This window comes from Thalassophryne amazonica, chromosome 19 (assembly GCF_902500255.1).
Source record: "Thalassophryne amazonica chromosome 19, fThaAma1.1, whole genome shotgun sequence".
Lineage (NCBI taxonomy): Eukaryota > Metazoa > Chordata > Actinopteri > Batrachoidiformes > Batrachoididae > Thalassophryne > Thalassophryne amazonica.
The window spans coordinates 69289671-69316564 of NC_047121.1; the positions used below are offsets into that span (position 1 = coordinate 69289671).

The 26894-nt window shown below is 40.5% G+C and overlaps 1 protein-coding gene and 1 long non-coding RNA gene across 2 annotated transcripts in view; one reads left to right on the top strand and one right to left on the bottom strand.

Moving 5' to 3' along the window:
• mboat2a (membrane bound O-acyltransferase domain containing 2a) overlaps positions 1 to 26894 on the top strand; it is a 147032-nt gene that overhangs the window by 65638 nt on the left and 54500 nt on the right. The window contains exon 3 of the mRNA XM_034195294.1: positions 7120 to 7197. Within this exon, the coding sequence (XP_034051185.1) occupies positions 7120 to 7197 (78 nt within the window). The remainder of the gene's footprint in view (positions 1 to 7119; positions 7198 to 26894) is intronic.
• LOC117532061 lies at positions 21817 to 23033 on the bottom strand. The gene is made up of 2 exons (XR_004566774.1): positions 22949 to 23033; positions 21817 to 21902 (listed from the first exon to the last, which is right to left on the bottom strand). It is a non-coding gene; the product is annotated as an uncharacterized LOC117532061 (long non-coding RNA).

The window sequence follows — 26894 nt, forward strand, 5'->3', positions numbered from 1 at the left end:
CACCGGGAGCAGTTTGAGGATTAAGGACCTTGCCCAAGGGTCCTTAGTGATTTTCCGGTCAGGCTGGGGTTTGAACTGAAGATCCTCTGATCTCAAGCCCAATGCTTACCCACTAGACCATCACCTCCCACCCCTCTCTAAAATTTTTGGATAAACAGCTAAATATGTCAAAATGAATAAATAAAATTCCCAGTATCCAAATACTAATGGACCTAACTGTATGTCAAGCCATTAGAAAGTAGAAGTCAACAAGTTGTAATTGGGATGCAGATGTCAAAATGAAAACATTTATTCCATGGACATTTTGTGGAAATCAAAGATCATGTTCTTCCATGTTGCAAAAATAAATACCTGTACCGTGTATAATTTTATGGAATAGCAATGAAATTTAAGTTGGTGAAATAAACTGCTTCAAAACAAGGATTGTGCAAATTTTCTGTCTATACAATGGAGGGAATGATACCCTCTATGGACAAAAGTTAGCACTGTGGTTTTTTTTAAAGGGGATCCTCTATCATATCTTTTCAAATCTAAAATAAAGTAATTATTGACAAGGGTCTTAAGGTGTATCAGCTTCCTACCTGATAGCTGATCAATTATCCATGACCTAAATACCATTTATCCCATCCATTTGAACCCAGGCATGAAAGCTTCTTTCTCTAAATGCATCTGAGAATCGATACGTGAACTTGAAGTCTATTAAAGGCTGCCAGTAATTTTGTCCTACAGTAATTAATACAGCATAAGGCCATATAAATATCTGGAGCATAACGAGTTTACAAAGTAAGCATGTGGTATTTATTATTATGCTTTATTTATTGTTCCAACTGAGACTAGTGTGGATTAAAATTAATATCATGGTATTTTAAACTGTTTGGCTGGTATATGTAATATATCAGTATTTATCACTTAATGCACTTAATGCTTCAACAAGTCTGTTTTTCCCCCTTTGGCACTTGGGGTGGAGCTTTAAAAATTTTGGCATGTGATTGGAATTGGGGCATTTTAGAGATACTTCTATGACCTACGTATATCACAGTTCTAAAATGAGTGGATTTAGGTTGCCAGTTATGCTTATATCAGGGGAATTCTGCACAGTCACAGAATTGTGGATCTCTGAGGATTTTTAAGGTGAAAACCTGAAACATATGAAGTTCTAAGGGGTATATAAAAAAATCAATTTTGCATAATATGATAACTTTAAAGCCATAGGGTGTTGGATTTTGGGTTGTTTGTGTGAACATATGGAATATAGTATTCAGAACCATCTGTTTATTAGGGTATAATTACCTGCAATAACTACCTGCTTCTTAATGCAGTGCATTTTTCTTATTCAAATCTTGTCCAAATTAGGTAATGGGGGTCCCAGCCATGCTTAACAGCATTATAAGCAGGGCTCTTATAACTCTGGCAATAGCATAAATACAGTGTTGGTCAGTAGCAGTCATCTTAGCGTGATAAAAGATGCCAGCTTGATCTAAAATAGGAAGTTCACTTGACCTTACTTGTATCGATGAGAAATAAAAATGTCAGAGCTGCCCGTGGGGTAGTTTTTCCCAAATCACAGATCTATACGGAGGCTGCTGCACTCTTTGTAGTTGATAGGAAACATTGAGATTTTGCAACAGTATGGCTCTGGCCAGTGACTTGTGTTGTTTAGCTGGAGATTCTTTCTTAGGACCAGGTCCCACTGGGGAGAGGATTAATTGTGGATAAACTGAGTATACAAAGTTCGGGCGTTCTTTGTCGTCCACAGCAAAATTGGCCAAAAATGACAAATGTCTCAGTATGAATTACATATTTATTAATAATGTATAGTGAATATATGATGAACAATCATGGATGTATAATGCATATATTGAGAATGCATCGCACACGTGTGGCTGCAACAGCAGTTGTATTGCGCATGCGCGGCATCTGCATTGTGATCATAACAGAAGTGCAGTCTGGCCTTTCGGCATCACTATTCGCACCAACACCACAGCCTCTGGAGCAATTACTGGACTCGGACACGTTGATTAGTATGTTGTTGGATGGCAGCAACTATCACACTATGTCTTTGGGGATCCATAACTACATCTGTACGTCTCCACAGCTGGACTGGCAATGACTGGCAGGTATGTCGATTTCTGTTTGTTATGCATTCACAAATTGTCCGCAAATCAGATGCAAAGCAGACGTAATAAAAACGCTTTATTCGTGGCCAGTCTGTATGCAGTCGCTACAACCTATTTTAGTTTGTGATGTGGACGTGATGGGCACGCTATATATCCGTTTTACACATTGTCCCAGTCCGCTGCCAAGCCGCAATACCCCGTCAGTTGCGGATATACAGCGCATAGATTGTGTATGTATTGAGTATGTATTGCGTATGTAAGGTGGATGTCATCCACAACCAAAATATTGTGCAGCTCAAAAATCCTGCCAACGGAAAAAACGTGCCTCTACAGATACTTGCGGATGTGTGCGGATGTCGGCCGTCTCATACAAGCATGTTTCACGGATATTGCAGATGTTTAGCGAATGTGAACCAATTTTGTGCACAATTCATACGCAAATCTTCCTAAACGCCAGTGGGACCGGACCGTTAAACCTGGTGACCGCAGCTTTTTTTGATGCTGTGGTCACCTGATCTGTCTTCCATAGTGTTTATGGTCTTCCTGCCCTTGGGTACTATTGCCAAGTTCCTTTTAAAACCCAGAGTGTTTACAGTGGACTTTGCAGAGCTTATCTGGGTGCACACAAATCCCAACTGAGTTCAATGCCTGGCTTTCCCAGTTTAGAAACCCCCTCCCTGCATTATTTCATGTTGTAGGATAATTATATACTACCCATATTAACAAGCAACAGTGGGCCCTGTGACCCTGCAGTTAGTGTCAAAGTTGCTAATTTGATCGATGCGCAATTTCTCTGAACTAAGGTCTGGTTCACACGGCAGGATAATTAGGCCGATATCAGACCCGATCCTCCCCTTCCGACAATCTTAAGGACGCCCCGACAATCATGATGACGCTAAAGATAATCTTATCAGATATTCCTGCCTTGTGTGGTGTGTTCAGAGCGCTCTGATCTGCTTTGAAGGGCATCAGGAGTGCTCCGATCGCAAATCGGGGTATTCAACGTGTTGGATTGTTTTGGCCCGATATCGCTGCGTGTGTTGTGTCCTCCAACCACAAACGAGCAGCCTGCTGAATGTGACGTGCAGCCAATCAGAAAGCGAGGTGACGGACGCACGGAGCGGAAAATAAAATCAAAACAGCTGTTCTGACTTACCAGAAAGTCTGGTGGTCGCACTGTCTCCACTCCTTTAAAGAACACCTTTTATTTTTCTTTTTGTATCGTTTTCCCCTCTGTTTTAAATAGTCCACAAAGTATCTCTGTTTGTTTACTCTGAAGTCACGTTTAATCTCGAGAGATTTTGCGAGATTTCCTGACTGAGCTGTAAATGTTCGTGCGTGAAATCTGTTCATGTGTGGTTGTCCTTACTGTGTGGTATTCGGTGTTTCGCGACCTGTGACTCACGCGAGAGGTCAGTTTCAGCAGAGTTCTGGTTCAGGGCACAGTGTAAACGCACCTCGTGAGGTTTGGACAACAAGACAACATTGGGCCATGGCAGAAGTTTATCACAGGTGCTACACCTCTTCTAGATAACTCTCTGAACTTGAGAGAACATGACATCATCATAATCGCTCGTGAACTTGCTGAATCGTTGCCACATCCTTTTCACATCCTCGCTTTGCTATTGTTTATATGCACTGTGAGACGCAGGAACTCTGCTGCCGCTGCGGTGCCTTCTGGGACATTCAGGGGGATTATGGGAAATGTTGAAACACCAAATGTGAAAGAATGCAGCAGGTATTCAGGTTTATGGGCATGAGTGGGAATTAACTATGCAGGTTCCCAGCCACACAGCTCTGATATCTCTGGCAAATGTATAAATAGTGTTGGCTGACTGCCGTCATTTTTGCATGCTAAAAGATGCCAGCTTGATCTAAAATGGGAAGTTCACTTGACGTCGCCTATACTGACAAGAAATAAAAATGTCAGAGCTGCCTGTGGGGTAGTTTTTTTTTTTCCCTGAGTTACTTGCAGAGATTTTGAAATTTCCACAACAGATCAATTCAGTCAGGTGTGTTCAGTGAATCAGCAGCTGATCTGTTGCGATTAGTTCAGTGACAAATGTGCTGGACTTTTGGTTCTTGGACCAGGATTTATGGGGGCTTCTTTAGCTGGTACATAAATGCACTTCTACAAACGCGCATGCACACAGTGTAAAGTGTCGCACCACTCGCGCCGTTGTGACTTAGCGGTCACCTGGATGCAGCCCTGGAGGAGCCGCTTCACGGATGCTGCAGAATGTTGGTTTATTTTCGGATGTATTCCCTCGCTGTCATGCATACAGCGCCATACACGCTTCTGTCTAAATGCGGCTCAAGAAACTGTGAAGACTGACGCCGAGAATCCTTCAAATGCTCCATAAAAGATGAGCTCTGAAATTTACCATTTGTCTGTTATTAGCCCTTTTTTCATTCTGGGCAGTTTAGTTAATTTTCCAAAGCGATTGTGTTCTCCCTTGTTCCCTGCCAGGCTCTGATGTCCTTGGCTTCGTTGATGACTCACTACTCATGTAATGTGGCACCTCTCCTCTCCTGGGGGGCTTGACGTGGGGACAATCTCACATTAGCCTCTTTCAGAGATGCGTCTGGTAGCTGGTGCTGTTGCTGAAACATATTTGCTTTCTTTGTGAGTGCAGAGAGGGCGACACAGGTCGTCTTGCAAGTCCCGATTAGATCCATGCACAAGCATGTTTGTGCAACATTCACTGTCGTGGTGTAACACAGAAGTCTTACAGCTGGTAGGCACAGACTTTCGAAGTTGTGGCAGTGAAAGTTCTGCGATGATGCTCCAGTGATTCCAAATGTCTGTGGCTGGAGTTTCATAATGCTGATACTTCCTCTTTATAATAACAGTGTGTGATGACAAAACGGGTGTGAAGAGGAAGATAAAGAAGGATGCCCTACCCATATATTTGTTGGATGATAGTATTGGCCGATACAAGTCTTTCATGAACATATTGGAATCTGTGATATTTTTGCTGATATGAAAACTTTTATTTTACTGAATAAATAATGCAATAAAACAATATGGCTGTTGGAAATGGTGTCAACATAGTTTGTTCAGCACAGGTTGCTCCAACGGCATTGTTTACGTTGCTGTTAATCAACCCTTGGTCACATTAACTACAAGAGCCAGAGGCAAAGTGACCAGCTGCAATTTATTTCCAATCAAAGTGGGCGTTTTATAGCAACAAGAGACCAGTGGTCACTATGGCACTAGCTAGATGGGGCCAAAATAGACAGAAATTTTATGCAAATGCTGAGGATTGTGACACGGTGACTGCCAATCCAAGTGAAGGCAGGATGACATGCGTTGGTCAGTAGTTGCTTGTATTTACATTTATTTATAATAAAGTTCATGTTTCAAATGGGAATCATCAAGCCTCAGTTACCTTTTGGTAATTCGGTATTGTTGGCATTGTATATCGGTATTGTAAATTTTTTACTCCCTAATATCTTTATAGGTATTTGTCACCCAAAAAATCCTCATCAGTCAGGCTCTAATAAAGTAACAATACTGGCATGTTTATAAATGGGAAAATGAATTGAATTGAATTCATAATTTACATGATGAACTTATAAGATGCATTTGCATGTAAGGAAAAAGACAAATAAGTTTAAATGTTAACCAAATATAAAGAACATTTCTACGTTGGAAATAGACCTGGAACAAAATTGCTACAAATGCAAACAATATAAACTATAAACATTGACGAATCAAAGCCGGCATTTCAAGTTCTCATCCATGATGACTCTGAAGGACTGACTTGTTCGGGGAAATGAGTCATGCTGTATCTGTAAAAGAGAAAGACATTCTCCTCAGGGGTCAACATCATCTGACGTACCAAGAAAAAAAGGACCTGGTTGAACTATTTACTGTAAGCTGTTGACTCTTGTGAAATGTTAAAATGTTGAAATGTCAGAATGCCTTGATTAACACATCACTGAAACGCGGAATGGAGCATGTGCTTTTTCTTCATGTGGCTGTATGAACCTCTGTGTTGGTGTTTTTAATTTGGCTTAATCTGGTTGTATGTCACTAATCCTGACAGTAAAAGTATTTGCTGGGATGCTGGCATTAAACGTTTTATTGTGAAACGGTTCTAGCAGCATGAACTATCTGATGTTGTTTAACTTTGCTACCAGTAACATCAGCAAGCCAAAGTAAAGGTTTCAAAATAAAGGTTTTGAAAATTAATCCCCCAAATTTTCATAATAAAGGATACACATCATTGTGCCATGTGCAAGCCATATCCAAAAGCTGAGGTCAATCTGACAAACAGTCAGAGAGATATGCGAGCCACATACCCACGCACAGACGTTTCTTGCTTTCTCCATGGATAATTCATATTCTATACCCGCTTACTCCAATTAAGGGTGGAGGTGGGGCCATCCCAGCAGTGATAGGGTGTGAGGCAGGGTACACCCTGGGCAGGACGCCAGCCTATCACAGCACCACTTACAAAATGTTTTTTTCTTATGTCACAGAAATTGTGCAAATGTTTAGTTGCTGGAAATACAAACTAGAAATGGAAATCACATTGGGACCCTATCTTCCACCTGGGACTAAAGAACGCATAGTGTAATGCAAGCGTAGTATGGCTTCAGCTAACAGTTGTTTGTGTCATTTCGATTAATCCGATTAATCTTTTTCAGGTAACGTCACTACCCATCAAAAAAAAAAAAAAAAAAATCATCTATAGTCTTTGTAATAACGGTTAGCATATTTTTATTGTTTATTTACTGTATTTATTTTTGTTAATTTTGCAGCATAAAAAGTTCTGTTAATTCTTTTTATAATCATCTTCACTTATTGTTTTATTTGTGTTCTTCAACAAATGAAACCAAAGATTTTGGGTTTCTTTCTTGGTATGCAAAGCACAAACCCCACCACAGTATCCTTGAGCAACATGCTAGCAGAATGCAGACACCTCCTCTGTGTTCCGTACAAGAACTAATATACATCCTATTATTTGTTTGCTCTCTGTCACTCTCTTTCCAGGTATTCCCTTCACTTCCTGGTGCAGAGTGGTCTGTCGTACAGTGTAATGGTCTTCACTGGACTGGAGCGTATGCACAAGTAAGAGCAAATGAAATGCAAAGCTCCAAGACGTCTACCACAGCTGGTGTTTGGTTTCGTTTCCAATATTTCAGAGTTTGAGGATGAGGCAAATTCTTTCCAGTAATTTATACAACATAATAGCTGCATATCAACACTGTATTTTCCAGGGTTTAAGTTACACTGGAGTATAAATTGCACCTTTTTTTCTGTATGTGGCACTTTTTTTCAAAGTTTTTTTTTTTTTTTTTTTTTAAACACAGTGTTTTCCTGGGGTCAGTTTAACAAAGGGCATGTGCTCGGTGTAGCAGATATGCACAACACAACATGTGCTGTTACTTAACATAAGCAAAATGGACAAATAAATGTGTGATGGACAACATATTGGATATTTGACGCAGTTTGGACAACATAAAATGTTAGTGTGACACAGAGAACTCCAGAGTAGATTTTTGGAGGAAGCCCTCAACTTGTGGTGTGTGCCAAAGGACTTTTAAATTGCACAAATTAACAACATGGACACATACACATGCGATAGACAACATACTGGATGCTATTTGGTGTAGATGAACTTAGATTCCTGACCCACAGCATTGGAAACACTACAATAAAATATATTAGTCCTTTTTGATTTTTTTTTTTAAATCAACTCTTTGGTTTGGCTTTTTTTTTTTTTGTACGATTTTGTAGTATGATTATATTATTGGTATTTGTTTTGTACATTGATTACTGAGACACATTTGTTCTCCCTGTTTTATCATTAGTATTTTATATGATTGTGTGTCTTTTTTTATTCTTTTTATTTATATTACTTCTTTTACCTTTTTATGGTTAAATTTTTTTTATTATGTTTTAATCTTATTTCATTTTATTCTGCTTTTAAATGATGTTTGTGAAGCGCCTTGAGGCGATTACTTGTGATTTGGCGCTATATAAATTAATAAATTATTATTATTATTATTATAGAAAGCACTATGTAAGTAGTTATTAGTATTAACAACACTTGATTTCTTTAGGTATGTAAGTCGCAGGACCTGGCAAACTAGTATAAAACAAAACGGTGACTTATACTTTGAAAAATACGTTATTTGTTTAAACTGAGAGGAAGAATGCATTACCATAGGTTTCAGTTGCAAAAATTCTTAAAGTATGTACCATATTTTTCGGACTATAAGTCCCACCTTTTTACATGTTTGGCCGGGGGGTGTGACATATACTACAGAGCGACTTATAAATGAAAAATATCCCAGTAGATTCACAATTAATTTACCGTAATAAAACAATTTTATGTGACAGAGTCGCTCTATGTTTAAAATGGCCACCGGAAATGGAAATGCAAAGAAAATCATACTCTGCAGATTACAAGTCGCGACTGGTGAAATATGCATACGAAAATGGTAACCATCACAATATTATCGTCTTAACTTTTCATGTTAAGTTGACATATCTGTATGTCCATGCGACTTATACTCCGGTGTGACTTATAGTCCGGAAAATACGGCATGTCTGTGCTCAGTTTGAGCCCCAGCACAAACAAGCGTGTGTGGGGTTGGATGGCAGGACTGGACACACACTTGTTTTTGATGATATTTTCCAGAAACCGGGGTCAGGAGGGTAGGTGTCAGCAGCAGATGCATCACCCTGGAGGCAGCTCTCAAAATGTACTTAAAAAAATAAAAAAATAACTAGAACACTGTGCTCGTAGTGCGCAAATGTCCGCCAGCACTAGATTTTAATTCCACAAATTTTTACTTTAGAAAAAAATTTCAAGGCCAAACTCCTGTTGTGTGGCTTTTCATAAGCTAAAATATAATACAAAATATAGATCAAAGGGGCTTTTCAGTGTTAAAAAGAATCAAATATCCACTAAATCTGCAATATGGATCAGATGCGGATCAAACTTAGTCTATTTATTGAGTGTCAGTTTGCGCCTTATTGTCACAAATGACAGTGATTGAGACACTTTTGATTGAGATACAATGCAAAATGCACAAGAAATGGGCTTTTCAGTATTAAATTCAAATGTCCACAAAATCCACAATCCGGATCAGGTCTGGATCAAACTTTATCAAGTGATAGTGAGTGCCAGTCTGCACCCCATGTTCAAATAGGAGAGTGATTGGGGCACGTTTGATTAAGATATAATGTAAAATATACATTAAATGGGGTTTTCAATGTTAAATTTAAATGACCACAAAATTTATAATATGAATCAGATCCAGATCAAACTGTCAGTTGATAAAGGATACCATCCTACATAACGCACTCAAATATGAAAAAAATTGATGTTTTTTGACAGAGGTATGAATTTTTGAAAATTCATTCAGTGTAAAGATAGGCATCTTTCCAGTTTACCAAGATTTGTCCTGACATTGCTGTTTGACCTATGACCTTGAGAATTGAATCAGTCCTTGCCTGTCAGAATTCTCAGTAAAACTTGCATAATGATATATGAAAAAATGTGGGCTCCAGGCTGTTCACAAATGCACAAACGAGCGCTCAATAACATAATTATCACAGTGACGACGGCTAACAGACAGAAAGAACCCAAATCCCACTGACAGCTTGTGGTTGACTATACTGTGACTTAACCAGAGGCTAAAATAACATTTTAGCAAAGCTTTACATCACTTCACATATCACATGTCACTTGAACCTTCTAGAGGCAGCATTAGCACGCTGTTTGCCTGGTGTTGTCTTGTGTAAGTGCACAGTTAAGCAGCAGCGGCGGCTCCCACTTAAGCCGGCCGTACACTACACAGTGCCATAGTGCCTTATCAACATAATGCAGGAGTGTATTGCAGAATAAGTGCAGATCACACATTACGGCGTGGACCTCTGTACGTGCAGCAGAGCGAGCCGGGCAGTGCGGCACAGGTTGTCCCATCTGTGGTTGATGCAGAGCTCCATTGTGAGAGAGAAATAAATATGTAATGAGGCCACGTTTTATTCAGCACTCAAAGTGCAACTGTGCACTCAATAGATATAATTATTTTCCATGTTTGATTAGTTTGTGCACATGATAATCGTCTGCATTGAGCCTGTGACGGCCCCGCTGTCTTGTAGCGGGGCGGGCCCATAATCGGGGCACCTGGGCCCGGTGTCCCTGTCTCTTATTTAAGTGGGCCCAACTAATTCATTTGGCTCTCTCTCTCTCTCTTTCTAGGACGTCTCGCTGCGCCGACCGGTAACAGAGCGCCTTTTTGCACAGCTGCACATCTTTGCACCTTTTAATTTATTGACTTAAACTATTTATTGACTTAAACTAATCCTCTCGTTTGTATCTCCTCCTTGTCACTGTCCTCTGAGCCACGGGCATGTGACAAGAGTGGGGGCTCGTCCTTTAAATTAAATTTTTGTAGTCAGCGCGTTTAGTTTTTGTAAATTTATTTGGTTAAAGTTTGTTTTTAGCCTGATTTTTGTGTTGGGGCTTTGCCGCGCACTGATTACATGATTACAATCCGGTGCGCACCTGCTGATTGCGCGTTCGTTCGTTTGTTTGTGGGGACACGCGAGAGGTTTGAAGCCAAATTGTTTTTTTTGTTGTTTTTTATCTGAGGTGAAGGTAAGTGCTGTCTCGTGCTGCATGGTGTTTTGGAGTCCTTTGTTAGGCTTTAGTGGCTTTTCTCATAAGGAGATTTGCCTGCTTTTATTTTGTGAGGGCAGCGGTGAACGTGGCTACAAGCTTCGGCTTGGGAGCGCGTCCGTGGTGTTCTGGTGGTTGTCAGTTTGCTGGTCGCTGCTCAGACCCATCGGGTTTTAGCGCATAAATACCCACCATATGAGACCGCAAGAAGACTAGGTTAAGCAGGTAGATTTGGGGTTAAGTAGTTCAGGGCGGGGGACTCCGAGGGACGCGCTGGCCCTCAGCCTCGGTTATGTGAGATTGGCAGTTTGCATTCAGTTTGGTTCACATCACTTTTTTTTGTAACCATGGCTTCTGTTTCGCATTTTTTTTCCACTCCTTCTGAACGTTTTTTGGAAAATTGTCAAAAGAAACATTTATTGCAGATAGCTAAACACTATGGCATTACAGCGGGAAATAATACACGCAAAGATGATGTTAGAGATATAATCACTGCTGCGCTCTTTAATAAAGGCGTCCTGAGAGGGGGAGAGCAACAGTCGGGTTTATATGTCAATTCTAAACCCGAGCTGTCTGTTTCGTTTGATGAACTGAGTTTTGAGCAGCGTAAGGAATTAATGTTGCTGCAAATTGAACAAGAGAAAAGCAGAAAAGATGCTGAACTTCAATTGGAACAAATGAGACTGAGAACTGAAGCTGAAAAAGAGGTTCAATTGGAACATGTCAGACAAGAGACTGAAGAAATGAGATTGGAATTGGAATACTATAAATTGAATTTGATTCAGGATGGTAAGGTTATAGGCGAGGTGAATGAAGAATCATTCTCCTCTGCTGTTTGTAGGCCTGCTCCTAACGCTTTTGACGTGGGTGCTAGTCTGTACCTAATGCCAAAGTTTAATGAAAAAGATCCAGATACTTTTTTCGTTCTGTTTGAGCGCATTGCAGATGTTAAAAATGGGGCGGATTGTGATAGAGCTTTGTTGTTGCAGTCCGTGTTTACTGGTCGTGCCCAGGAGGCTTATTCTGCGTTGAGCGCTGCAGAGTGTCTGGATTATGCCAAAATAAAGGCTGCGGTTCTAAAATCCTACGAATTAGTCCCAGAAGCTTATCGCCAGAAATTCAGGAATTTTGAGAAAAATTAACGTCAAACTCACGTGGAATTTGTTAGAGATTTAACTTGTCAATTTAATCGTTGGTGTTCTGCTTTGAATATTGACACTTTTGAGGGTTTGTCAGAGTTGATGATCTTGGAGCAGTTTAAGAACTGTATTCCTCAGCATGTAGCTACTTATGTTACTGAACAGAAACCCAGCACCGCTCTGAAGGCAGCTGAGCTGGCAGATGATTTTGTCCTGACTCACAAGGGGGCTGTGGGTGAAATTTTTCCATCTAGGACCAAGCCTATAGTCAGTGAAAGTTGCTCCTACTCGCAGACCTTTGCGCAGGGTCGCTCTGCTTCATTCAGAGGGCACTCTAGCAGGTGTAACTACTGTCAGGCAACAGGCCACTGGAAGTCTCAGTGTCCTGTGCTCAAGTCTAAAAGCAGGTGTAAAATGTACGTACCTTCAGCTCCTGCTCTGTCAGCTTCAAATAATAAGTCCAGGAAAAATTTCGATAAAGCTTTTGCTCCTTTTATCCATGATGCGTATGTGTCCATTGTGGGGAGCGAGCAGCGTGTTCATATTAAGATGCTGCGTGACACAGGGGCTAAACACTCGTTTATAGTGGCTTCTGTGCTTCCATTCTCCTCCGCTACAGAAACGGGTGACTCTGTCCTTATGCATGGGATGGAGCTGGGTGTGGTCTCTGTGCCGAGGCACACAATTATGTTAGAATGTGGGTTTATTAATGGTCTGGTGATTGTAGGCGTGCGCCCCGCTCTGCCGCTTCCTGGGTTTCATTGATTTTAGGCAATGATTTGGTTGGTAGTGCAGTGTGGCCGAGGTCCCCTTTGCCCGTGGTGACCCCTGAGCCACGCTTGTCGTCTCTGCTTGAAGAGCAGTGTTCAGAGGTGTTTCCGGCTTGTGTCGTGACGCTCGCTCAATTTCGTGCGTCTGAGTCGGATGTGCTTGAGAGCTCAGTCTTGTTGCCCGAGCTCCCCGCATCTGTCTCTGTGAAGGAATGGAGTCAGCATCAAAAGTCTGATCCAACTCTTTCAGTTTTGTTTGAAAATGTTCTTCCAGGTGACAAGGTACGGAGTGCTGCTCATGGGTACTTCATGCAGGAGGGTCTGTTGGTGCGTAAGTGGGTCCCATGCCATGGTGACTTCGTTGGTGTGCCCATTTTTCAGATTGTTATTCCTGAGATGTTTTGTGATGATGTGCTCAGAGTTGCCCATGATGGCTTTGGTCACTTAGGTGTGAAAAAATGTTGAAAGTGCTGTTTCTACAGGTGTTCAGTTTAGACATTCGTCATATTAAAGGTTCTGATAACTTGTTGGCTGATGCTTTGTCACATGCGCCAGTTTAAAAAAAAAAAAGGAAAAAGCAAAGTTGCCTTAATTTTTGTGCCTGTCTCTCTTCTGCCTCTCCTCAGTTTCAGGCGTCGGAACTCTGGAGGTGCAGCAGAGGACATGTGTGCTAAGCTTGTGACTTTACCAATTGGTGTCATCTTTAGCCTTGTATAGCTAAGTCTAATTTGATTCCTTGCAAATAGTAGAACTTCTCTTGTTTGATAATGGAAGAAAAAACTTAGTGCTATCAGATTTTAAAGTAGTTTGTAAAGAAAAAAAAGTATAGCTGAATATAGGTAAACTGTAAATGCAATTTTGGTGCAACAAAAAAATATAATGTAGTACTACTAACAAAAGAAAAAACTGCTGTTTGCAATTGGTTTGGAAAGTCCTTAGGTGGACTTCCCTTTTGAAGGGGGAGGGTGTGACGGCCCCGCCGTCTTGTAGCGGGGCAGGCCCATAATCAGGGGCACCTGGGCCCGGTGTCCCTGTCTCTTATTTAAGTGGGCCCAACTAATTCATTTGGCTCTCTCCCTCTCTCTTTTTAGGACTTCTCGCTGCGCCGACTGGTAACAGAGTGCCTTTTTGCACAGCTGCACATCTTTGCACCTTTTAATTTATTGACTTAAACTATTGTAAATAAATACTTCTGTTTTTCTAATCCTTTGGTTTGTGTCTCCTCCTTGTCACTGTCCTCTGAGCCACGGGCACGTGACAGAGCCAATCACACAGAACACAAATAACAACCTGTGTGATAGATGGTACTATTACCGGTTTATGTGGCTAATAACAAACACAGAAGTACATTGAATAGAATTTGTTTTGTCAGAGAGAAATGCAATTGTGAGCATGGAATGAATTACATTGTAAAATTATATATTAAACTTTTTTTCCTATTTTGTTCTCTTTGCAGCCACTCAATCATCTGTGGGCTCCTTCATGTGTACACCTTGAAGTTGAGGTCTTAAAGGCGCGCAGCTTTTTAAAAAAATCTTTCAGTTGCTTTTATTTGGGGTTTCAAGAGCGGAAACAAAATTCTGCACACATTTCTTTTTAGAAGTCCGTAAGTCTGGCATTATGGTCTCATCAATCAATCAATCAATCAATTTTTTTTTTATATAGCGCCAAATCACAACAAACAGTTGCCCCAAGGCGCTTTATATTGTAAGGCAAGGCCATACAATAATTATGTAAAACCCCAACGGTCAAAACGACCCCCTGTGAGCAAGCACTTGGCTACAGTGGGAAGGAAAAACTCCCTTTTAACAGGAAGAAACCTCCAGCAGAACCAGGCTCAGGGAGGGGCAGTCTTCTGCTGGGACTGGTTGGGGCTGAGGGAGAGAACCAGGAAAAAGACATGCTGTGGAGGGGAGCAGAGATCGATCACTAATGATTAAATACAGAGTGGTGCATACAGAGCAAAAAGAGAAAGAAACAGTGCATCATGGGAACCCCCCAGCAGTCTAAGTCTATAGCAGCATAACTAAGGGATGGTTCAGGGTCACCTGATCCAGCCCTAACTATAAGCTTTAGCAAAAAGGAAAGTTTTAAGCCTAATCTTAAAAGTAGAGAGGGTGTCTGTCTCCCTGATCTGAATTGGGAGCTGGTTCCACAGGAGAGGAGCCTGAAAGCTGAAGGCTCTGCCTCCCATTCTACTCTTACAAACCCTAGGAACTACAAGTAAGCCTGCAGTCTGAGAGCGAAGCGCTCTATTGGGGTGATATGGTACTATGAGGTCCCTAAGATAAGATGGGACCTGATTATTCAAAACCTTATAAGTAAGAAGAAGAATTTTAAATTCTATTCTAGAATTAACAGGAAGCCAATGAAGAGAGGCCAATATGGGTGAGATATGCTCTCTCCTTCTAGTCCCCGTCAGTACTCTAGCTGCAGCATTTTGAATTAACTGAAGGCTTTTTAGGGAACTTTTAGGACAACCTGATAATAATGAATTACAATAGTCCAGCCTACAGGAAATAATGCATGAATTAGTTTTTCAGCATCACTCTGAGACAAGACCTTTCTAATTTTAGAGATATTGCGTAAATGCAAAAAAGCAGTCCTACATATTTGTTTAATATGCGCTTTGAATGACATATCCTGATCAAAATGACTCCAAGATTTCTCACAGTATACTAGAGGTCAGGGTAATGCCATCCAGAGTAAGGATCTGGTTAGACACCATGTTTCTAAGATTTGTGGGGCCAAATACAATAACTTCAGTTTTATCTGAGTTTAAAAGCAGGAAATTAGAGGTCATCCATGTCTTTATGTCTGTAAGACAATCCTGCAGTTTAGCTAATTGGTGTGTGTCCTCTGGCTTCATGGATAGATAAAGCTGGGTATCATCTGCGTAACAATGAAAATTTAAGCAATACCGTCTAATAATACTGCCTAAGGGAAGCATGTATAAAGTGAATAAAATTGGTCCTAGCACAGAACCTTGTGGAACTCCATAATTAACTTTAGTCTGTGAAGAAGACTCCCCATTTACATGAACAAATTGTAATCTATTAGACAAATATGATTCAAACCACCGCAGCGCAGTGCCTTTAATACCTATGGCATGCTCTAATCTCTGTAATAAAATTTTATGGTCAACAGTATAAAAAGCAGCACTGAGGTCTAACAGGACAAGCACAGAGATGAGTCCACTGTCCGAGGCCATAAGAAGATCATTTGTAACCTTCACTAATGCTGTTTCTGTACTATGATGAATTCTAAAACCTGACTGAAACTCTTCAAATAGACCATTCCTCTGCAGATGATCAGTTAGCTGTTTTACAACTACCCTTTCAAGAATTTTTGAGAGAAAAGGAGATTGGCCTATAATTAGCTAAGATAGCTGGGTCAAGTGATGGCTTTTTAAGTAATGGTTTAATTACTGCCACCTTAAAAGCCTGTGGTACATAGCCAACTAACAAAGATAGATTGATCATATTTAAGATCGAAGCATTAAATAATGGTAGGGCTTCCTTGAGCAGCCTGGTAGGAATGGGGTCTAATAAACATGTTGATGGTTTGGATGAAGTAACTAATGAAAATAACTCAGACAGAACAATCGGAGAGAAAGAGTCTAACCAAATACCGGCATCACTGAAAGCAGCCAAAGATAACGATACGTCTTTGGGATGGTTATGAGTAATTTTTTCTCTAATAGTTAAAATTTTGTTAGCAAAGAAAGTCATGAAGTCATTACTAGTTAAAGTTAATGGAATACTCAGCTCAATAGAGCTCTGACTCTTTGTCAGCCTGGCTACAGTGCTGAAAAGAAACCTGGGGTTGTTCTGACTCATTTACATTTTGAGCAAAGCCAATAGAGTCTAATAATAGATTAAATGCAGTGTTGAGGCTGTCATTCTCAGCATCTGTGTGGATGTTAAAATCGCCCACTATAATTATCTTATCTGAGCTAAGCACTAAGTCAGACAAAAGGTCTGAAAATTCACAGAGAAACTCACAGTAACGACCAGGTGGACGATAGATAATAACAAATAAAACTGGTTTTTGGGACTTCCAATTTGGATGGACAAGACTAAGAGTCAAGCTTTCAAATGAATTAAAGCTTTGTCTGGGTTTTTGATTAATTAATAAGCTGGAATGGAAGATTGCTGCTAATCCTCCGCCCCGGCCCGTGCTACGAGCATTCTGACAGTTAGTGTGACTCGGGGGTGTTGACTCATTTAAACTAACATATTCATCCTGCTGTAACCAGGTTTCTGTAAGGCAGAATAAATCAATATGTTGATCAATTATTATATCATTTACCAACAGGGACTTAGAAGAGAGAGACCTAATGTTTAATAGACCACATTTAACTGTTTTAGTCTGTGGTGCAGTTGAAGGTGCTATATTATTTTTTCTTTTTGAATTTTTATGCTTAAATAGATTTTTGCTGGTTATTGGTGGTCTGGGAACAGACACCGTCTCTATGGGGATGGGGTAATGAGGGGATGGCAGGGGGAGAGAAGCTGCAGAGAGGTGTGTAAGACTACAACTCTGCTTCCTGGTCCCAACCCTGGATAGTCACGGTTTGGAGGATTTAAGAAAATTGGCCAGATTTCTAGAAATGAGAGCTGCTCCATCCAAAGTGGGATGGATGCCGTCTCTCCTAACAAGACCAGGTTTTCCCCAGAAGCTTTGCCAATTATCTATGAAGCCCACCTCATTTTTTGGACACCACTCAGACAGCCAGCAATTCAAGGAGAACATGTGGCTAAACATGTCACTCCCGGTCCGATTGGGGAGGGGCCCAGAGAAAACTACAGAGTCCGACATTGTTTTTGCAAAGTTACACACCGATTTAATGTTAATTTTAGTGACCTCCGATTGGCGTAACCGGGTGTCATTACTGCCGACGTGAATTACAATCTTACCAAATTTACGCTTAGCCTTAGCCAGCAGTTTCAAATTTCCTTCAATGTCGCCTGCTCTGGCCCCCGGAAGACAATTGTCTATGGTTGCTGGTGTCGCTAACTTCACATTTCTCAAAACAGAGTCGCCAATAACCAGAGTTTGATCCTCGGCGGGTGTGTCGTCGAGTGGGGAAAAACGGTTAGAAATGTGAACGGGTTGGCGGTGTACACGGGGCTTCTGTTTAGAACTACACTTCCTCCTCACAGTCACCCAGTCGGCCTGCTTTCCCGGCTGCTCGGGATCTGCCAGAGGGGAACTAACGGCGGCTAAGCTACCTTGGTCCGCACCGACTACAGGGGCCTGGCTAGCTGTAGAATTTTCCACGGTGCGGAGCCGAGTCTCCAATTCGCCCAGCCTGGCCTCCAAAGCTATGAATAAGCTACACTTATTACAAGTACCGTTACTGCTAAAGGAGACCGAGGAATAACTAAACAAGAATGTCCAACAAGAGACAGGAGAAGCCGCCATGCTAAACCGGCTAAGAGCTAGTAGTTGCGCTAAGCTAGCGGATTCCTAAAAACACGCAAAGTGAATAATGTGTAAATAATTTAGAGGTGATTCAGCAGAAGGAGTGCTTTAGTTAAGGCACGTGGAGATTACACTGGGAAACAAATCGTAATCTAGATAACTAGATCAGTCTAACTGCGCAGATTAAACAGCTAACAGATACAGAAAAACACTGCTGTGCTCCGGAACAGGAAGTGATACAATACCGCAGTGAGAGCCAACCACCAGTAGAGGCGTAATCAGTAGTCATCTCACCAAGATGCCTGTTCTGATCGCAGCTGCTCCGCCCATGTTACAGTATGTCGAGATTTGGTTTTCAATCCTGCCGAATTGCACATTCGTATTGCATCGTGTAGTGCATCGCTGGCTTATGATGCTACAAAGTGTTGTGGTCCTGTCCAGTTAGGGTCCTGTCTTGGTTGGTTTTGTCATCTGCTCCTATTTTTCACATTTTATCCCAGCTTTTGTCTTAGTCATTTCCTCTTTCTAATTCCTTTATTTTCTCTCTGTCTCAGTAGTCTTTGTCATTTCCTTCTCACAGTCACCCCCAGAGTCCAGCTTTGATATCACATCTTGTCAATTTCACCCTTTTTCTTACCAAGTATTCTGTGCATTTACGGGTGATTCTTTAACTACGGGCACTATTGGCCTTGTAAATGTAATTTCCACCACACCACTGCCTTACAGTATAAAGCGCCTTGGGGCAACTGTTTGTTGTGATTTTTCGCTATATACATGTGCTCTGATGTCACTGTTTATCTCCATAGAAACTACCCAAACAGTCTTTCATACAAACTGTTTAAAGGGACATTACAGTGTTGTGGTGGAAATTACGGCAATAGTGTGGGACAACTACATTTTGTTTAAAAAAATCACAACAGTTGTATGACATTGAATACCCCAATTATGTTTTGATTATTTTACTGATATTTTATTCAGAGATATTTTAAAACATTAGAAAAAATGTTTTTTACCATTCATTTTTATCATTGAAGATCAAAAGTCTGGGTGTGGGACAAACACAAAATGGCAATATTTGCATATAATGATGCTGAAAAAAGGTGAAAAAGTCATCATAGACTACTAGAACAAATTTCTTAAAACACTTTCATTGTAAAGATAACTATAAAAGTGTGAAATTTCCCCTTTTTTCTGTTTTTCATACAATATGATCAAAGGACATAATAAGTGCCCGTAGTCTAAGAATCACCCTTAACCTCTATCACCTTTCAGTATTCAGCACTCTCTGCCTCCCTCTGGTGATCCTTTATGTCCTCACAGGTCTTACTCTCTGTCTTAGCTTTACCTCCATCTAGTGCTCGTTTTTGTCCCTACACATAATTAGAAATTATCACTTCCACCTTGGCTCGTCTGCACGTGTATGTGATGAGAGAGATCCTTTATAGTGACTCCAGTTTAGCTTCAGTGGAGGTCCACTGGCTCTGTTTGGGTGTTCTGTTTATACATGGTAGCCTGACTGCCTCCTGGGGTCATGTTTGGATCGTGAGTATAAGTTGGTTTAGCACTTTGGAGTTTAGCTCACTCTTCAACAAGAAAGGCTTTTGTTTGAATCTGTTTGAATAAGAAGAAAGACTTTTGTTTGAATCTGTTTGAATAAGAAGAAAGACTTTTGTTTGAATCCTGTTTGTTTGACCAGCTCTGGGTCCGGGAACACTCGAGCCCTCTGGTCCTCTGAAATGAAGCAAAGGCAGAAATGGAGAATCTCATAGTTCTGTGAATGGCTGTTTGAGGTTGGGTGCAAAATAGGGTTGGGATGACTGATGAAAATCATTAGTCGACTAGTCAGGTACCATTTGTAATCAACCAGTCTGCAACTAAATTTGACAGTGAATGAATTAAGCCCATTTCGAATCTTCATGGTGAAACTCGGAGAACTCAGGTTTTTTAATAAATATAAGTACAAGTACCTTCTGCACTGAAACCAAGTGCATTAACCACTTGGCCACCACCCCTGTAACATAAGAAAATGAAAAGAGAAGCGCTGTGATTACTTTCCAGATGACCTGTATTTGACGGTTTTAAAATAAATTATTGAGCTCAGATGTCATTGGGTCACATACTATATATGGCTCACAATATGCTAAACTGTTATGAAAGTGTAACACAAAGGTCAATTTTTCAAGTTACATATTTTTATTGCAAACTAGTTTGAAATTGTAGTACACATATATTTCTTTCAGAAACCACAAAGCTCAAGATAACTCATTAACTATTAACTTTAAAAATTTCACTTTTCCATTATGGAAAAATTAAATTAATAAGAGTATGGGCCCTTGCGGATGTTATTTTTGACGGACAATTCTCAGGTTGTTTTCAACTTGTTATAATTTCTTAATACGCATATCTTTTATACAAATTGACGATGTATATCGGAGAATACATATTTCAAAGTAGAATGCCCATCTAAGTGTAAATGTTAGCTATAATTTATGCGACTTTTAACCATCTTTATCTCCCACTTGGTTTTGACAGACGGCGTAACATCTGCAAGGGTCATTTTTAATTTTATTTTTTTGTACTTAAAATTGACTCAAGGGCCTTTTATTTACTTTTAATTTTTCATTTCATGGGTTTTTTGTTGACTAACACACAATGCAATTGCCTTGAGGTTGGTTTGAAAAAAATATGGTTGAAAAAGTGAGGTCCAATCGTGTTATAATATGTGATGAAAAAAAGTGGATTTTCCAAACTTCTTTTCAATTTTTCTTTATTTTATGAGCAACAAAATACACTCAAATTATGCATACTATATATACGTACATTAGTTACATTAGTCTTAACAATAACAAACATTTCTATTCAACAATCCATATTTAATAAACACATTCATGAAGTACCTCAGGTGTAATATAATGGTTTAGCATATTGTGAGCCATATATATATATATATAGTAGGGATGTGAATCGTATTTTCGATTCAGAGCTCTGAGAAATAGTTATATTACTTAAAAATGTTTATGTTTAAGAAAATGCAGCTTTACAAGGTTAATCAAGTGATTCTAGATGTAAATTTACTCATCTGCGTTGCTCGTTCAGAGTTGGTTGGCAGTTTAGCGAAGTGCTGGTCAGTCGTCGGCAGATACCACTGCTCCGCTCCTTTTAGCTCCAGATGATGGCGTAGCATGTGGGCTTGCGGATTTGAAGTGTTTCCAAAGTACTTGACTTTCATTTAGCACATTTTGCACACTGCATAAGTCATGTCAAGCTCCTTCTTATGCAGCAGATAATAAAATCCAAAATGCGCCCAAACATTTGCCTTCAGCAAAGCCGGTGCTGGCTGAATTAGCTCTTCGTCCACCATGCTAAGCTGCAGCTCACGAATGTTGAAGCACGCCGGACCCTCCCCTTGCGGGGACGCTGTAGTACGGGAGCTGTTGCCTGACAAACAGTACACGCAGTGAGTAAGTAAGAAAATGTTTAAAAAATGCTTTTTAAAAATCTATTCTTGGACATTTTGGAACAATTCAGAATCGTAATAAATAAGAATCGCGATTCAGATGTGAACCGATTTTCTCTCTCTCTCACACTCACACACACACACACACACATATATATGTCACAGTGCAGTTCATATTTGTGGTTAGACATCACGGTTCGGTACGAGTTCGGTTTTACATACGGTAGGTTTAATCAGTGTTTGTAACAGATGGTTGCTCTCATGTGGTGTAACATGTGGGGCCAGACTGCCTTCAAAATTTAGTCAATTTTTTTTACCTTTGTGCAAATGACTGCATCTCATAAAACCTTCCACTGAGTTCAGTCATCACCAAACACAATCTTCAGTTTCATTTTTATGCCAATGACCTCCAGATTTATATGCCAGTTGTGCCTAATAATACAAGTGCTTTGGACTCCATACATAGCTTTTTTAAGGATATTAAGGACTGGCTGACTCAGAATTTTCTGCACCTTAATGAAGCTAAAACAGAGTGTATTCTGTTTGGAGCTAAAACTAATTGATCCAGATCTTGGCTCCCTGGCTCCTTATCGTAGGGCTGTGGTAAGGAACCTTGGTGTGCTGTTTGACGACTGTTTAGAATTTGAGATACAAATTGACAGTGTGGTAAGAGCCAGTTTTTTCCAGCTGAGACTCCTGGCAAAAGTCAAACCCTTTCTAAGCCAAAAGGACCTTGAAAAGGCTATGCATGCTTTTATCAGCTCCCGGATTGACTGTTGCAATGCACTTTATGTTGGTATCACTCAAGGCTCTCTAAACCGACTCCAACTGGTCCAGAATGCTGCTGCTCGCCTGTTGACCAACACCAGGAAGCACAGCCACATCACTCCTGTACTTTACTCCCTGCACTGGCTTCCAGTCCGTTTTAGAGTTGATTTTAAACTGTTAATGTTTGTTTTTAAAGCTGTAAATAGCATTGCACCTTCTTATTTATGTGACCTGTTAAAAACACACAACCCTGTCAGAGCACTTCGGTCTGCTGACCAAAACTTTCTGGAGGTTCCCAGGTCCAGGTCCAAACAATGGGGTGACCGTTCTTTTGCAGTAGCAGGTCCTAAGTTGTGGAATGCATTACCTCCTGAACTGAGGTCCATTAATAGCTTGCCTCTGTTTAAAGCTAAGTTAAAAACATACTTGTTCAGGGCAGCTTTTTGCACATAATTGCTTTGACACTTTTTTGTCTATTTTTATTCTATTTTGGATGCTCTTATTGTGTTTTATTGTGTTTTTCGTACTGTTCTTTTTATTTTATCTCTAGCTGGTGCTATTGGAAAGCACTTTCAGTGAAAACTGTTGTAAAGTGCTATAGAAATAAAACTTGATTGATTGAAACCTCACTGGGTACAGATTTTAAATCATTGTACACAGTGTTGCTATTTGATTAGCTTCTCATCTGTGAAATTTTGCGCTAGTTCATACAAAACATCAACTTTTGTCATAAGTTGGTGGTGTTTTCTGTCTAAACTCGAAAGCAGACTGACCTCATACGGGGACAGTCACTCAACACAAGCGCTTTCACTTTTAGGTTCATTTGTCTGGAGAAAAGGCCAAATTAAGCAAATTTGTTAATGCTTCCACAGTTTGTGGGTTAAACAATCCCATCACTGGCTTCAACTGGCTGTTTTCTTCTGATTGACTTTGACACAGACCCCCCACCTTCCTGCACAGATCATGAAACTGGAGGGACACACTCTGTGGACATGAGGTGAAATGTCGGTGACTTATGGTATACAAATAATGAACGTTTATCAGTTCAATGGTACAAATATTTCATGAGGTGAAAGCTGGAACATACCATTCAATGAGGCGAAGCAGGTATATATGTTAATGTATGTAAATGTAATGAATCTAAAAACATTCATTATCTGTTTTATATAACAGCTAAAATAGATCCTTGTCATTTGATATTTTATAATTTATAAACAACAGAAAAGGGACTTACATTTTGGTGTTCCACTGCTGCTAAAGTCCAACACAGACTTTAAATAGGAGTCCAAATTGTGGCGTGTAGTCTGGTGATACTGTGCACTGACTTTGCACTTCCATTAAAAAAAAAAAAAAAAGACTTTGTGTAGTTCCTCAGTCCAGCCAAAATATCAGCTTTTCATCTGAACAGCTCTTTATGCATCCAGACGGCTTACAGCGGAGTGGATTTTTGTGTGTGTGTGTGTGTGTGTGTGTGTGTGTGTGTGTGTGTGTGTGTGTGTGTGTGTGTGTGTGTTACAAGAACTAGCACCTTCAGTTAGCTCAATCAAATTGTCGTTGTACTGTGTGCACGCTCACACAACCGGGATAGCACTTGTGCGCATGTGTATTACAAAACAAAAAAACTCTGTACTTTCCTCAGTGCAGCAAATAAAAAAAAAAAAATCATGTTGGAAATTAGTCCAGCTTTTCATTCTAACTTCCTGCTAACAGCCTCCAGACGGCTTACAGCACAGTGGATTTGTTTTGTGTGTGCACATGTGTGTGTGTGTGTGTGTGTGTGTGTGTGTGTGTGTGTGCGCGCACGCGCGTGTGTCTGCAGAGTGCAATGGTACCAAATGTATGGAGCCAAATTTGCACTCTAAATGGAACCAAATTGCACTCAGAATGCAATACAACACAAATGGAATGAATAATCCATGTCACGTGACATACAAAAGACCAATCAAATGACAAGGACCCACTCAGCCGTTATATAAAAGCAAATATGCACATGTCTATAATCATACTGTGCAGCGTCGTACCGTGTATTCTGCATGCAGGTCTGTGCACAAAACTGTCCCATGTCTACCGTACGGTTCAATACAAATACATGTATTGTTACACCCCTAATATATTAGGTACACCTGTTCAATTACTTAACACAAATAGCTAATCAGCCAGTCATATGGCAGCAACTCAATGCATTTAGGCCTCTAGATGTGACGGCTTGCTGAAGTTAAACCGAGCAACAGAATGGGGAAGAAAGGGGATTTAAGTGGCTTTGAACGTGGCATAGTTGTTGGTGCCAGACGGCTGGTCTGAGTGTTTCAGAAACTGTTGATCTACTTGGATTTTCACACACAGCCATCTCTAGGGTTTACAGAGAATGGTCCGAAAAAAAGAGAAGATATCCAGTGAGCAGCAGTTGTGTGGACAAAGATGTCTTGTTGATGTCAGAGGTCACAGCAGAATGGGTGGACTGGTTGAATGGACAACTGCGTGACGCCGTCATGGCAAGATGGACCAACGTTTCTGAGGATTGTTTCCAACACCTTGTTGAATCTGTACCACAAAGAATTTTTGGAGTCATGAAAGCAAAAGGGGTCCAACCCGGTATTGTTTATCTCTAACAGACACAAGAAAAGAAATATGCTTGAGAAGCCGTAGGAAGAATCAAAAGCTATAAAGTTCTGAATAGTTAGGAGTGAACTTCCAGGTGTTGTGTGCAGTGAGCTGAGTTCAGAGCCCCGCTAGCACCCTGTGTCCTTTCTGAGTATTTTATTACAAATACCTGTGATAATATGAATTGCTGCCGTGCGATAGACTGTCAACCTGTCCAGGGTGAACCTCGCCTCTCGCCTTTTGTTTTGCATAAAAATGTGTGGTTGTCACACATAGAAGCAGGTGGAGGTCTAACCTGGGCTGAGTGCTTTTGGAAGCATCGCCACGTCTAAATTGTGGCATTTGTAATCTGGTCTTTGAACCATCCACATGTTGGCTCACAGTCGAAGCTGAAATATATCTTCCAGCACGTCCGGATCTCTTCCTTGTGATGTATCACAACCACAAGTTATTTGTTTCTTTACTTTTGCCTTCATGTTACTCTGCATCCATCTTCTTGCCAACCATTTTTTTTTTCCTGGAACAGTCCACGCTGGAGGCTGTGACCCTTACTTATAAAAAGCACTCAAAATCGATTAAATTAATTGGTACTGGACTGCATATTCTGCAGTTCCGGCCTGTTTGATTAATTTATGAGTCGTGTCTGTTGTGGTAACAACATGCCGGCTCTGACCGACTTCACACCACCGCAGTGAAGACGAGTGCTCTCTGGCAGGGTTGGTGTTCCCCATTTGCTGTTATCTCCAGGACTCGCACTCAGACACAACCCACTTAGGGTCAGTGTGCAGTGGCTTTTAGTAGCTAAAACATATTTATTTCTTCTTGTTTTTTTTTGTATGTGTGGACTGATAGAATGGCGGCACGTATGAACCCGGCTTAGCGAGTCGCTACACTGCCTCGGAAATTGTTGTTCAGTGAGAGGCATCATATTTCACACCTTTCACTCTTTCATAGCTGCAAAACTTTGTCTTTCTCCGTTTCACTTCCCCGAGCTTTCTTCTTGACCTAGCAAAATTTGACAGATTAACTAATGGAAGTGTTGAGCAGACATGGAACGTTCCAAACCGCTACAATCCTGACGTATCATAAATAAAGGCTCTGGTGACATCATCTTCCTGGAGCACTGTTGTACCTGCCTTCTTGCAAATATGTGCACATAATTCTATTTTTTTATGGCCATCAAATACTGTGAAGGCTTTGCGTCTGTCCGTCCGTCCGTCCATCTGTGCTCAGCATAAGTCCAGTACTATTACTACCAGAGTCTTCAAATTCACAGGGAACATTCTTGGGACACAGACTTTGGACATGTTCAAAGATAGCTAACCTTGACCTATCTTAAGAGGTTAAAAAGTCACATTCTTTTCCTATTTTTATGGTATGATCTCGCGGATGCTAGCGTGGTGACGTCACTTCCTGGTGTCACTAGCTGCTAACCTTTAGTTTTTAGCTAAATATGACCCCTTTGTCGTATATTATGTAAAAGCCAGAGAGAAATAAATGCTCTTTTTGAAACCTAATAACACCTCTGGAGTGATTTACGAGACATTTTGTGGACATCAGCATGCACGCTAACTCAAAGCTTACTTCCGCTCTTGTGAAAAGGTCAAAACCTCCTGAAAATGCCGTTAATACGTAAATATTGTTTATGATTGAATGAAGGGCTTTGGTGAACATGTATAAATTGTGCGTAAGACAGTAAGACCTTAATAATTGATTAAACAAATGCAAAGGGCTGAATCACAATCAAGTTGACCAACTTGCAAGTGTTGATGTTATAGCCCAATCTACAATAAACTGTGTGTTCAAAAGTATGGAGTTTGTTGTCATTTCCATTGTTGCCAAAAGATGCCCTTAACTTCCAAATTTGATAGAGATCGGATGAAAACGTTTTGAGTGACAGCGAATTATGTGCTTCTAATTTGGGGAATTTTACCGTTATGCTGGTCCATGCAAAATATTCAATTCAGTTG